At 31.8% G+C, this 14,342-nt stretch overlaps 1 protein-coding gene and 1 pseudogene across 2 annotated transcripts; one reads left to right on the top strand and one right to left on the bottom strand.

Annotated features, from left to right (window-relative positions):
* Window positions 1-7,077: 7,077 nt before the first annotated feature.
* LOC115952260 (pentatricopeptide repeat-containing protein At5g46100) lies at window positions 7,078-12,957 on the top strand. Of its 2 annotated transcripts, none has more exons than XM_031069349.1 (3): window positions 7,078-7,224; window positions 7,992-9,670; window positions 12,240-12,957. In XM_031069349.1, exon 2 carries the CDS (start codon window positions 8,212-8,214, stop codon window positions 9,646-9,648), a length of 1,437 nt encoding a protein of 478 aa, XP_030925209.1. In that variant the 5' UTR covers window positions 7,078-7,224; window positions 7,992-8,211; the 3' UTR covers window positions 9,649-9,670; window positions 12,240-12,957. The 2 variants fall into 2 exon arrangements, with proteins under 2 accessions (XP_030925209.1, XP_030925210.1); XM_031069350.1 differs by having other exon boundaries at window positions 12,363-12,435.
* On the bottom strand, window positions 12,244-13,614 carry LOC115951405 (annotated as a pseudogene).
* Window positions 13,615-14,342: the final 728 nt, after the last annotated feature.

The raw sequence follows: 14,342 nt of genomic DNA, 5'->3' as shown, positions 1-14,342 counted from the left end.
GACTTGGATACAAATTAATGTATTTAAAGATACAAGCCAGGAACTTTGAAGATATGGGATTGCAAAGCATGGCCATGCAACATACATACTTGGTTGAGAACATTTGACTTTTAATTGACCTGTAACACAAGTTTTTCAAGCATCACAATTTTATATGTCATCATTTCTTTATATATATATATGTGGGGGCCGGTTAATCAATAAATTATTAAAGTCGAGTTAATTGGGCCTGTGGCCCATCCGAGGACGTAAAACTGTCCGAGGAGGCCCATATCAGGTTGTAAGGGTAATCAAACGAAAGGAAGAGTAAATATCACGTAAGGTGAGTTCAGTATTCGTCCGAGGACAAAATCCTTCTCGGCAATACGAGTCCGAGGACGACCAGAACGCCACCTTGTTACAAACGTACTTTGGAGCTACGTTACCACTAAAAGTGGGATATGGGACCAAGGGTAAGAAAGAAAAGGCAAACAAATATCTATAACAACAGCTGCCTCTGCATTAATTGCCTCTCAACCAACTCTATGGCCGCATTAATGTGGAGGTGATGCCTGAACAGTGATGAAGCAGCCTTACAGCTGCTAGTTGGAGGTTCCAGAAGGTGTTAGATGGGACAGAAAGAGATCCCCCAAACCCAACTTACACGTGTGTGGTGAAGATGATATCAAGAGGGCAGTATATAACATGAAAGAAAGCATTGAGGGAGGGGGATCGGAACATCAAAAAAACAAAGAGTACTCAGAAGAAAACCTTAGAAACCAAAGAACTGAACTTGTTTCAAAGAAAAATTGATCGTTATATCAGTGCTAATCTATCTATAAACGTGAGGTTTAATCGTTTTTCTTTTAAAGTTAATCTAGTTCTTGGACACCCACACTCTACAAATTTTATTGTTTGAGCTTTTAACGTTCGAACCCAATACTAGTTTGGGATCGTTACAAATTGAGTCCTTACAATATATATATATATATATATTTATTTATTTATTGAATTTAATTCTATTCTATATTTAAACCCTCCATTAAAACCATGTACATCATATTTTCTTTAAATAATAAAATATACAAGTCCATAGGTAAACACATGCACAAGCAATTCTTAAGAATAAAAATAATAATATATACAAATACAAGCATAATAAATGTCACCCATTTCCCTCTCCCTTGTGTGTGTGTGTTTGTATCTCAAAAAAAAAAAAAAAAAAGAATGGGTAATTGTCCCACATTGCTTAAGAGAGTGTGTTGTGTGTAATATAACTTGCCCCACCCTCCCTTAAAAGTTACCATGGCTTTTGAGTGAAGTTGTGGTGTGCCTTTATGTTAGAACCCCATTCCCTCTCCCTTGTGTGTGTGTGTGTTTGTTTCTCAAAAAACAGAATGGGTAATTGTCCCACATTGCTTAAGAGAGTGTGTTGTGTATAGTATAATTTGTCTCACCCTTCCTTAAAAGTTACCATGACTTTTGAGTGGAATTGTGGTGTGCCTTTGTGTTGGCGTGTGTGTTTGTTTCTAAAAAAAAAAAAAGCATAATAAATGTCTATTAACTACCATATTTATCAAATTTCATTTTTCAAATTTAAATAACAAAATAAAAAAATTATATAATGTTAATTTTTTTTGTGCATTATACAATTTACTGATTAGTTAAATGCCCGAGACAATGATTCACATTAATTCTATCCAATATCTTATGAAACTTTTAAAATCATAAATTTTAAATAATCAGATATTTTGTTTTAGATTTATACGTGATACACATATCTTCTATATTTTATGCATCTATCCAAAAAAAGTGTGATAATCAGATCATGCCAATTATGCCCTTGCTCAAATAAACCTTGTTTGATATTTTGTAAATTTTACTTAAAATTTTCAAGCCAAATATACTTGCACAATTTCTTGGTCCTAATATTATGTTAGACTTGTATCATGCCATATGAAGAAACTATTTCAAAATATAATTAAAATTTATTAATAACATAGGTACTGAAAATAAAAGAACAAAAATTACTTTAGGTTACTTGACAATTGCACATCATATAAGACCAAGTTTTAGAATTACTAAAATAAATAATGAAATCCTTTTAAATTTATTGAAACTTTTGATATTTGAGTTTAATGGAAATTGTGTTTTAATTTTATTAAATATATCTTTGATAATAGATCTAATAAGGTAAAATATATAACAATATTTTTTTTTTTTGGATAAGAATATATAAACAATTTTAATTTACTTACAGTGAGTCACATGGAAAAATTATGTTGTACAACTTGTAAAGTTGTAATATTTAGTTATATGGTGCAAGTATGATGTATACAACGTCACATTTATTTTTTATTTTTTAAATTATGATATCTTATTAAAATAAGATAAAATACGTAATGAAATTTCTAAAAAAATATATGTATTAGAATTTTTAAGAATTTTTATTGATATGATTCTTATTGATGTGCTTAAAAAAAACCCTATAAATTTTTACTGATATACACTTGGTTTACAACAGTTTTTGTGTTATGTTTACAACTTGCCCATTAAAAATAAGAAGAGATGAGACATTCATTATAACTCGAACACTAACTTAAGAATTACTGACTTAGATACAAATTAATGTATTGATTATAAAATCCAAAATAAGAAGAGATGAGACATTCGGTATAACTCAAATACAAACTTAAGAATTACTGACTTAGATACAAATTAATGTATAGCATGGCTATGCAACCTATAGACTTGGTTGAGAACATACATACTTGGTTGAGAACATATTTTCAAGACTATTTGCAAGGCATGGATATGCAACATATAGACTTGGTTGAGAACATATTTTCAAAGTTACATATTTTCAAGACTACCATTCAAGTCTCTCATTTGTGTATCCAAACCATGCTATGCTTTTGCCATTCAAGTCTCTTATTTGCATATCCAAACCATGCTATTCTTTATCTCCGATTATCAATTTGCTATGTGCCACTCTCAGAAATCATCTTTGAATATCAACGTGCAAATCCTTATATCATGTATAAAATAAAAAATATTTGACTTTTGGTTGACCTGTGACACAAGTTTTTCAATCACAATTTTATATTTCATCATTTCTTTTTATATATATATATATATATATAATTTAATTCTATTCTATATTTAAACCTTCCATTAAAACCATGTACATCATATTTTCTTTAAATAATAAAATATATAAGTACATATGTAAACACAAGTACAAGCAATTCTTAAGAATAAAAATAATAATATATACAAATACAAGCATAATAAATGTTTATTAACTATCATATTAATCAAATTTCATATTTCATATTTAAATAAAAAAAATTATATAATGTTAATTTTTTCGTGCATTATACAGTTTACTGATTAGTTATATACCTGAGACGATGATTCATATTAATTCCCTCCAATATCTTATGAAACTTTTAAACTCATAAATTTTCTAATTTTTTCCTATCAACTTATCTAAATAACAAGATATTTTGTTTTAGATTTATACGTGATACACATATCTTCTATATTTTATGCATCTTTCCAAAAAAAGTGTGATAATCAAATCATGCCAATTATGCCCTTGCTCAAATAAACCTTGTTTGATATTTTGTAAATTTTACTTAAAATTTTCAAGCCAAATATACTTGCACAATTTCTTGGTCCTAATATTATGTTAGACTTGTATCATGCCATATGAAGAAACTATTTCAAAATATTACTAAAATTTATTAATAACTAAAAATAAAAGAGCAAAAATTATGTTTGGTGACAATTGCACATCATATAAGACCAAGTTTTAGAATTACTAAAATAAATAAGGGCTAATTACAACTTACCCACTTGTGGTTTGGTCGAAATTTAAGTTACTTACCCCTAGTTTGAAATTTGGTATTTTGCCCACTTAAGGTCAGCTCAGTTAGGGTACTGTTACCCACCTCTGTTAAAAATGAGGCTAAATATATATTTTTGCTCTCATTTATGTCTCTCTCCCCTCAAAACATAAAAAACATAAAAGAATAAGAGAAAACAAAATCAAAATGTAAGGGTTTTGTAAAAATTAAGAAACCAAAGTTATTGGTCTAATGATTAAGAAACCAGAAGCTCAATTGAAGGTTACTCCCTATCTTAAGTAATGTATATCTTAAGGTTACTCCCACGAGGTTCCTTCTTATAATAATCAAATACTCAAAGAGATGTGGACACCCTTAATAGTAACCAAAGAAAAAAAAAACCGTTTTTACTTGTTTAGAAAACAAGTAAGCATGTTTATCAAGGGGGAAAAAAGAGAGGCGAAAATACTTTTTTTTTTTGAGAAACAAACACACACACACACACAAGGGAGAAAAAAAGATGTTGTAACATAAAGAAGAGGTGAAAATTGGTCCCTATTATTTTCAATTTGTAATTATTTTGGGTCCAAATTTGGTTTTTATTTATTTTAAATACCAATTTGAAATGTGTGTGTATCAGAATTGGAAATTGGTAAAATTGAATTATGTTTTTGTGTTTAGTTGTTAAGAAAGTGCAAGAAAATGTAAGAAATTTATGTGATTTAACTGTAGAAATCAAATTGACTACAAGTTGAAAATAACATAAATTTAATTAAATTCTATCAAAATGCAATGTACGATATTTTTCCTCCTAAGTGTCCATTTGGTAAAAATTATTTTTGCCAACTTATTTTATTTTTCAGCTTATTTTTGTTACTATTCATGAGTCTCATTGCACTATTTCAGCTAACTTTTACCTTTATCTACAATACTTTCAGCAAAAAATTTCCAGTTTTAGCAAAATAAGCAGATCCCAAACAAACTTTAAAATGAATAAAAATTCAAGCATTCGGTACTTTCATTGCCCAAACTTCTTAATGGGCAAGTAACATGTCATTTTTTTGTAGGTAAGAGCATTCTCATCAAGAGTTTTAAAATTTTTAGCATTTAGCACCTAAAAAACCAATTTTATAACATTTAACACATCACTTTACAATACACCTAACATCAAAACTTCTATTTTTTTTACCATTTCATTAAAATATTATTTATTTATCATTTTTTATTCTTTTTGAGAGAGATCAAAGAGTGAGATCTAAGAGCATTCTCATTAAGAGTGTTAAATGCCAAATATTTGGCATTTGACACTCAAAACTCTAAAAAACAACCTTTATCAAAAGTTTTAAATGTTAAAATTTTTGCAATTGATGAACAGTGCGGTCTTAAATTTGAGACCGCACTGTTCACCTATTGTAAAATTTAAATTATTTTTTTAATTCAGATGGGGCCCATTTCTTTTCTTCTTATTATTTTTCTTTCTCTTTCCTATCACTTCTCTCCTTCCTCTTCTCTCTTCTCTGTAGCATGGTTCGGCGTGGTCCGATGGTCAGGGTCGTGGTCTGATGGGTTTGAGTCCGATTTGATGGTTCGATGGTCGTGGGTGGTGGCGGTGATGATTCGTGGTCGGCGATTGTGGTCTGATGGGCATGGGTCGTGGGTCCGATGGTCCAATGGTCATGGTGGAGGTTCGGCGATGGAGGTTTCTTCTTCTTCTTCATTTTTTTTTTTTTTCTGCTGTGGTTTGTGGTCGTGGTTTTGGTTCGGCGTGGGTCGTGGGTCACCGATCCTGGGTTTATGTGTGTGTGATGGGTTTTGGTTCCTATGGGTTTCGGTTTGGCGAGATGGGTCTGCTAGTGGGTTTGCTGGTTGTTTTTGTGGTGGTTGGGTGGTGGTTGGTTGTGATTTTGGTGGATGGTTGTGGTTATGCTTTGGTTTTTTTCTTTTTCTGTTCTTCCTACAGGGGGTTGCGGCGATGGTGGGTGGATATGGCCGACGGCGGCGCTGGGTTGTGAAAGAGAGACATAGAGGACAGAGAGTCAGCGAAAGAGACTGGAAAAATAAAAAAAATAAAAAATGATAAAGAAAGAATATTTAAATGAAGTGTTAAAAAAATTAGAAGTTTTGATGGAAAAGGTGTTGTAAAGTGGTGTGTTATATGTTATAAAAATGGGTTTTGAGATGCTAAATGTTAAATTTTTTGCAATCCTTGATAAGGATGCTCTAAGGAGAGAGAGAGAAGGAGAATAAAAAATAATAAAAAATTAGTAGCAACTAGCTACAGTAAGATTTTAGTAATAATATTTTTTTTTTTGATAATCGGTTTTAGTAATAATATCTTATTGTAGCTAGGTGCTAAAAAATTTAGAATTTAGCATCATTGATGTAGGAGCTTTTTTAGTGGTTTTTTTTTTTTACTAAAAATAGCTTTTGGCATTTATCCCACCTTTGATGAGAATGCACAAGTAACATGTCATTGAATGCTTGTGTTTGGAAGAAAAATAGGTGGAAAGAAAATGAAATGAGCAAAAAGAAGAAAAAACACATACTGGATTATTTTTTCATTGTGATTTCTTCTATGTTGATTGTTTGGAACTACGTGTGAATTTGAGTTAGTTTATTTATTTATTTAAGAAAAATGTCATGTTTATAATATTTTCATAATATTTTTATAATAAATTCTAAATAGTAGGTTGTACATGTTGTTATTCGTAAAGTAAAAAAGTAATTTTAATAGTAGGTTCAAATTAGAATTAATAACAATTAATCAAATATATATAATTTGTTGTGAATATATTGTGTACGTAGTATTTCTCTTTATTTAATGTTCACTGCTGAACTCACTTTATTTTTTGTGTCAATTTTATTTTAAATAATTTAATTTTCAAGCTTATGAAAATAAGTTATCTTTTATTTTCTTCTAACAAAAAAAAAAACAAAGTTATCTTTTATTTATTTATTTTTGTTTCAATTTATACAAAAAAAGGTAAAACTACTGAGAATAAACAAATTTCATTCGGACACGTCCTATTGTTGTAACATTAACACCATTTTCATCGGCATTAATTACTAGATGCCACGTTTCTTTAATCTTTTGATCATTATCCAAACTTATGTTTAATTTTTTTTAATGCAAACTTATGTTTAATTTAAGTATGAATTAGACAAACTTTTAACATGCCACTACAAACACCCCTGGTAGAAAAACAGAATTGTCATATTCAAAAAAAAAAAAAAAAAAAAAAAAAAAAAAAAAACAGAAGTGTCACACGCCAACGTTGATTTTCACTTTCTTATGTTTTCTCTGCCCATGTCTCTCTGTTTTAGCCAGTGTTCTCATTGACCCAGTTCTCGTTCCCATGTCCCTGATGTTGTAAAAAGCCTGGCCAAAAATACGGTGAGCTAATTCTGGCTTTAGCTATCTACTCTTCCTCTTAAACTTGAATCCCCCAATTGCTTTCTCTTATTATATCAGCCTATATTTGTTGCGTTCGCCACCTGTTTGATGAAATGTGTAAGAGAGTTGTATTTGTCATTGTCTTGACAATTACAAACATAACCAGTGGCTTTGTTCGTACATTAGACTTTTTGGATGGTTTAAAAGGCTATTAGAATAGAAAAATACTATCTTTCATGGGAAAATTGCCTGAGCATTTGGGGGGGGGGGGGTCTGAGTATGCTTGTTGTTTGAAGAGAATTTTAGTTTGTTTTAGGCCAAAATACAATGTTGTTCCCCTAAACTTTAGCCCATGTGCAATCTTAGTCCTTGAAGTTTAAAATGATTGCTTTTAGTCCTTAACAGACTTAAAAGTGATCTCTTTTAGTACTTAAAAAACTTAAAAGTGGTCAATTTTACTCCCTAACAAAGTTGAAGTGCTTGCTTTCTTTTAGTCCATACGGAGTGATGACGCGTCAGTTTTTGGTTTGGCATTGTCATCTAAAGGATCGAAAGTGATCACTTAAAGCTTCAAGGACTAAAATTGCTCATTGGCTAAAATTTAGTAACCAAGAGTGTATTTAAGTCTTTTATTTATTTATTAATGTTAGTTTACATGTTAAAGGTATTGAGCATTTGCAGAATTTCCAAGCATCTGTTTTAGTTATGACACTATTGGGTCTTGATGAGTATTAAGAACTTCTTGTCATTGTTTATTACTCTTACAGGTACCATGACCTTAACATTGGGAGACTATGCATTGTAACTTAAAGAAGATTTTTCAATTCAGAAGCGACCTATTTCCTTACTTATTAGCGTATGCTCATTGGATGCTGCAAGTAGTCAAAATTGCATATTTTTGTTGGTAGAGTGTTTGGATATGTGCCATGAATAAATAGATTTGATTTCATTTAGAATGTGGTGATTCAAGAAAGAGAATTTCCAGTAATGGGTAGTAAGGCTATGTTTAAATGGTCGAAACAAATCACACCTTCCCTAGTTGAGCAGTTGATACGAGCTGAAAGGGATGTACAGAAAGCTGTTCTGATATTTGATTCAGCGACAGCTGAGTATGCTAATGGGTTTCAGCATGATCATAATACCTTTGGTCTAATGATTTCCAAATTAGTCTCCTCAAACCAGTTTAGGTCGGCAGAGGAGCTCCTAAATAGAATGAAGGAGGAAAAGTGTAATATTACGGAAGACATATTCTTGTCAATCTGCAGAGCCTATGGTCGTGTTCACAGGCCACTGGATGCTGTTAGGGTCTTCCACAAGATGGATGACTTTCAGTGCAAACCAACCGAAAAATCTTACATTACGGTATTTGCCATTCTTGTTGAAGAAAACCAGTTAAAGATAGCTCTAAGGTTTTATAGGCATATGAGAGAAATAGGCATTCCACCTAGTGTTGCTTCTCTTAATGTTTTGATTAAAGCCCTTTGCAAGAATAGTGGGACAATGGATTCTGCGCTTCGGATATTTCGTGAGATGCCTAATCGTGGGTGTACTCCAGATTCGTATACATTTGGTACTTTGATTAATGGGTTATGTAGATTTGGGAAGATTGGTGAAGCAAAGGAGCTATTCAAAGAAATGGAGACAAAAGGTTGTTTGCCTAGTGTTGTGACCTACACTTCTTTGATACATGGTTTGTGTCAGTCCAATGATTTGGATGAAGCTATTGGATTACTCGAAGAGATGACGGGTAAAGGTATTGACCCAAATGTGTTTACCTATAGTGCTTTAATGGATGGTTTTTGCAAGGGTGGGCGTTCTTCACAGGCCATGGAGCTATTGGAGATGATGATAAGCAAACGCCAAAGGCCCAACATGATAACTTATAGTACTTTAATTCATGGACTCTGTAAAGAAGGAAAGCTTGGAGAAGCTTTGGAGATTCTTGACAGGATGAAGCTTCAAGGATTGAAACCAGATGCAGGATTGTACATGAAGATTATTAATGGCTTCTGTGATGTTTTTAAGTTCCAGGAAGCTGCAAACTTCCTTGATGAGATGGTCCTTGGTGGAATCTCACCAAACCGATTGACATGGAGCCTTCATGTTAGGATATATAATATGGTGGTACAAGGCCTTTGTACCAATGGTGATCCGAACCGGGCTTTTCAGTTGTACCTTAGTATGCGGAGTAGGGGTATCTCAATCAATACTGGAACGTTTGATTCTCTGGTGGAGTGTTTCTGTAAGAGAGGAGACCTGCACAAGGCTGCTCGCATTGTTGATGAAATGGTGATTGATGGATGTGTTCCAGCTGAAGGGACATGGAATGCAGTGGTTGGTGGATTTTGGGATCGAAGGAAGGTGCGGGAAGCTACTGAGTTGTTGCAGGTCGAGCTGATGAGTAAATTTGTTGAGCCAGAATGATAGATCTGAAATTTATGAGTTAGTAAGTCATTTTGTTGTATGGAATCTGTTCTTTCTATTCATTAGATGCTTTGAAATGCATTTCTTCTTTTCTGAAAGCATGCATTATTCGGCTTAGGATATTTTGATTTGCTTCTTGTAAGACATGCACAACTTGGAGGTGTCTTTTGTATTCCTAACTCAGTCACACCCACATATGAAGTGATAAGGAAATTTCACAAATAAGCATTTAAAAAGTTTCATGTCAATAAACTTGAAGTACGTTGCACTCTTTTTTTCCTTTTTTAAAAAAAAAATGGATATGAGAGTTTTTTAAGAGGTAAAACCCTTATTCTTATATGCGTGAGAATGAAATGGGGAGAAAAAAAATTCCAAAGCAGATAAAGAAAATATAGCTTCCCTTGTGTCTGAAAAATTGTAAAATGATTAAATTCACCATTTCCTAATGGCTTAAGTTGTTAGAACAAGTGGTAATTTATCATGGTATAAGAGTAGAAGGTCTTGAATTTAAATCCAATCTCCACTTTACCTCCCATTGAAAAAGTTAAAATTTCACATATTTGGCTCACATGAGGGGCAGTGTTAGAATAATGGCTAAATGTCATTTCCTAACAACTTAAGCTTTTGGGTAATTTATCACCTTGGAATGTTGGCAACTTGACGAAGAACATTCATTTTATAGCTTTGCCATTTTGATTCACTACATTTGGCCAGCTATTTAGATAATCAAATAGAATTTTTGAGTTTCTCAACAACAACAACAACAACAACAACAACAACAACAAAAAAAAAAAAAAAAAAAAAAAAAAAGAAAAAATGAAAAAAAGAAGAGTTTCTGGTGCTCAACGTGACAAGTTGATAATTGTTGGACTTGGGATTTCCATGTCCTTGGATAATTGGCAGTATAACTATTGAGGACATGGGGACTGCTTTTTTCAAGTTGTATGTGGATATCTTCTTGTAATTTATATTTCCTTTACCAAAAAAGAGGAAAACTAGGCAGGAGAATGTGTATTGTCTCCATTAACATTAGATATTTATGTATCTATATAATATATATATTGACATATGCCATCTCTTTTGCTTCAGAACCTTATTCATTTATGTAATGAATTATACAATTTTAATGTATAAGAGTTGTAATTTGATGAAGTTTCCCTTAACATTAACATGTCCAAGTAACTGATATTGTTCATAAGAATGTATCATGCTGTTTGGTATTCATCGGAAAATTTTAGCAGTCCTTAAAACATTATCTGGACCATCCTCTATAACTGTCTAGTCAGGAGATTTGATCAAGAGTTGTTTTTGTAAAAGCATCATAGATGTTGGGAATAGGACTTATAAACACTCCATGTGTTTATTAAGTTTATGAAATCTTCATAAGAGTTTATCATGTTAATTATGAAAATAAAATTATTGGTGAGTGATGAAGTTGATTTCTGAATTATCACGCCTACCTAGCTAGAATTTAGGGCATATGCCTCAAAGCAGAACTATAGTGCGAAGGTTTTAAAAAGTTCTTTAACCCAGTGCTTGCCCAACTTAAGCGGTGTCCTGAGAAGGGTGGCTTGTATAGCCTACCATTCAAAAATTTCTTGCATGTGTACCTTGATTTGCAGAGTAATTAATTATTCACTTCCCTTTCATTTCTTGAATAGTAATGCCATAAAAATGATGTTGATTAATGAGAATGCTATCCTTAGACTATAAACACGCACACACACAAAAGAATTCAGAAATCAACTCTGCCCTTAAACTCTTAGCCAAGCAAGCTTCTTTCTCCTTTTTTTCTAAATATGTAATCTACTTTAATGGAATTGGTCTGACATTTTGCAAATATTACCTTCCTACCTATGCTTTTTATAGGAACATTTTCTCTTTCAAAATGTAGATTATCACTTTGGTATTTTCAAATCACCAAATTATGCTTTATGTTGCTTGTATAGAGTGATTTGGGTGAATGAGTTAACGATTAATTGTCACATTCTCCAAAGTGCATCATATGGCTTATGGTGATTCCAAGTATGTATTGAGCATTGAAGTGGCTCAAATGATCATTTTTTAACACTTCTTTTTTTCCTTTCTTTTTGGTAATTGCAGTGTGGTGGTTCTTATTGAAATGGTTATGAACTTATGATTTAATTCCGTGGTGTCAATCTTCATTTTTGGCTGAACCAAGGGGCAAATCTCAAATATTATCTGATTTTTCTTGAAATAACATGATTTAGCAAATTTCACAAAAGCACTGTGGCTGGTGTGCATGAGTGTGTTTGCATATGCATGTGCATTTGAATTTGAATTTACCCTTTGAAGTTCAGTCATTATAGTTCAAATTAAAATAGTACATTCTTTAGTACATGGTTCAGTGATTTACTCAAGATTTTGATAAAAGGACTGTGGCTGGTGTGCATGAGTGTGTTTGCATATACATACTCAAAATTATTGATTTTAGCCATTATTTGCACTATAATAGTGATTCTATGGTATAACACTATTGTCATCTCCTTGCATTGTCAATATTAGAAGTTCTTGTAATATTGACAGGCAAAAACAGGCTATTTCCAACTAATATAGTGGTTCAATTACAGAGAATCATCTTGTCAATTCAAATGGAGCAGAATGTAATAATGTTGTGACCCGATGAATCCAGAGTCTGTAGACTTTTAAAAGGCCAGGTTGATACCAAAAAGAGATTTTTTGTTCATTTGCAGAGAGTGGGAAGCCAATTCCATTGCGGTTGGCAAGAAATATAATAAACAGCATACTGCAAATGACACCAGTTCCAACTGGCAATCTTATATTAATCTCTGGGGTCTCATCTGATAGTGTTGGGAAGAAGCAACTTACGACATTCTTATCAAAGGGCGCAACTGCTACAAATACCAATATTGAAATGAAAGCATGCATGAAATCTATGAATTGTAGCTAGTACTCTGCAGCAACTTCAGGTGAAAGGGTGGCTCAACACTGGGTGGTGGCAAACCCATAGTTTCCCTTTTTGTCGCTGAAGCTGTCAGTGAAGCTTAGTAGGAAACATGTCACCCCACAGGGGGTCACAAGTGCAGCAGTCATGATCTGGCTGACCATGTCACAGTTACCTTGCTTGGTGGAAATGGGTGATAGAAGTTGGCAAGCTAGGACTGATCCAGTGGGTAAAAAACTGGCCAAATGCCCAAATGAGCTGTGCTCTGAGAAGTCTGGCTAATGGCTTCCTGTGTTAGTGTTCTCTTCTGTTTTAGTTATGTGTTGCAGGAGTGCATGTTTTAATTCATCTTGATGCTTGGAATCAGATTGACAGATTCTACCTTAATCTACTTTTTCTGCAATTTAAAAAAAAAAAAAAAAAAAAAAAAATCTATAACTATCTAAAGAATTTTTTTAAGATAAATGGTTGTTGAATTTTTTTTTTTTTTTGGTTGTAGTAAGATGCAAAATTTTCCTTTATATTAGTGAAGAGTTTTAAGGAATGTAGGGATTATTGAAGGTTTTTTCTTCATCTTTTTTGTCATAATTTTCGAAAATTGTTTTTTTTCCCCTAAAGATTAATTAGAATGAAATGAGAGACAAAGAAATTATGCAAGAGAAAGAAAGCTTCTATCAGCAGAATTCCAAGATGGACATGAAATTGTTTAAAATTGTAATGTTTGACGTGGTGTTTAAAGCTATTCATTTAGTTTAAGCCCACATCTACATCTTATTTATCATGTTATATTCACGTTTTAAATTTTTTTTATAAGATTCACATATTATTACATAATATTTACCATGGCTTTTGATTGTAGTTTATGGTATGCCTTTGTGTTAAAATCTCTTTCCTTCTCCCTTGTGTATTTGTGTTTGTTTCTCAATATATATATATATATATATATGTAGGTATATATATATATCATTACTTATTAGTACAAGAAAGTTGGAGAAGCAACAAATAAATACTTTAATTACCTTGCTCTTTGTAGGTATCATATCTCTTTTAATGCTAGGCTAAACCTTCTAAAAAAAAAGGTCTATATTTTCTTTTTCATTGGTGTTTTGTTCTCCTAAATTGTTGGAAAACTTTGGAAAGGATAAATAAATGTAGATTTAGGAATTTTCTTTTATTATTAATTTTATGGATTGTTCTTAACGTCAAATAATGTTTTTCTATTTTAAGTTTGTTTTCCAGACAAGTTAGACAATTAACTTTCAGCATTTATTTATTTATTTTGTCGTTGCTTTAGTTAGTTTTTTGAAAGAGAAAAGATTGCTTTGCAGTTATTTTTTCTTTGAACTAATGAATATTTTCTATATGTTGTTTCTATTCAAATATTTTAGATACAAAGATCTTGGACATAACAAAAATTTGTAATTAAGCTATGCGATCCCAACTCCCCATTAAGTTTGGGAGGTAATATTGAACCATTTTGCTCTTCTATTTTGTGTTGTGTTTGGTAAAATTTTACGAATAGTAATTGTGAATTGATATTACTTGTGTAAGTGTAATTCCAGTATGATTAAGTTGGAGGATTGTAGTTAGTGATTAAGATTTGGTTACCATTAATGAGCTACTCCCAAATCCCAATGATGGTCTATAATTTTTTTTTTTTTTTTGAAATTTTAAGAATTAAATTTAAAGAAGATTTATGTTGATTCTCTTATATATTATTATTACCTTTTGTTCTGTTTTTATTTTAAATTTATTGTTGTTAGTTGGG

This window comes from Quercus lobata, chromosome 7 (genome assembly GCF_001633185.2).
Source record: "Quercus lobata isolate SW786 chromosome 7, ValleyOak3.0 Primary Assembly, whole genome shotgun sequence".
NCBI lineage: Eukaryota > Viridiplantae > Streptophyta > Magnoliopsida > Fagales > Fagaceae > Quercus > Quercus lobata.
The sequence above is the reverse complement of the archived record's forward strand: the minus strand, read 5'-3'. Positions and strand labels throughout refer to the sequence as shown.

Excerpts from the sequence above, each read along its gene's own strand:
- LOC115952260 (XM_031069349.1), top strand. The coding sequence starts at position 8,212 with ATGGGTAGTAAGGCTATGTTTAAATGGTCGAAACAAATCACACCTTCC.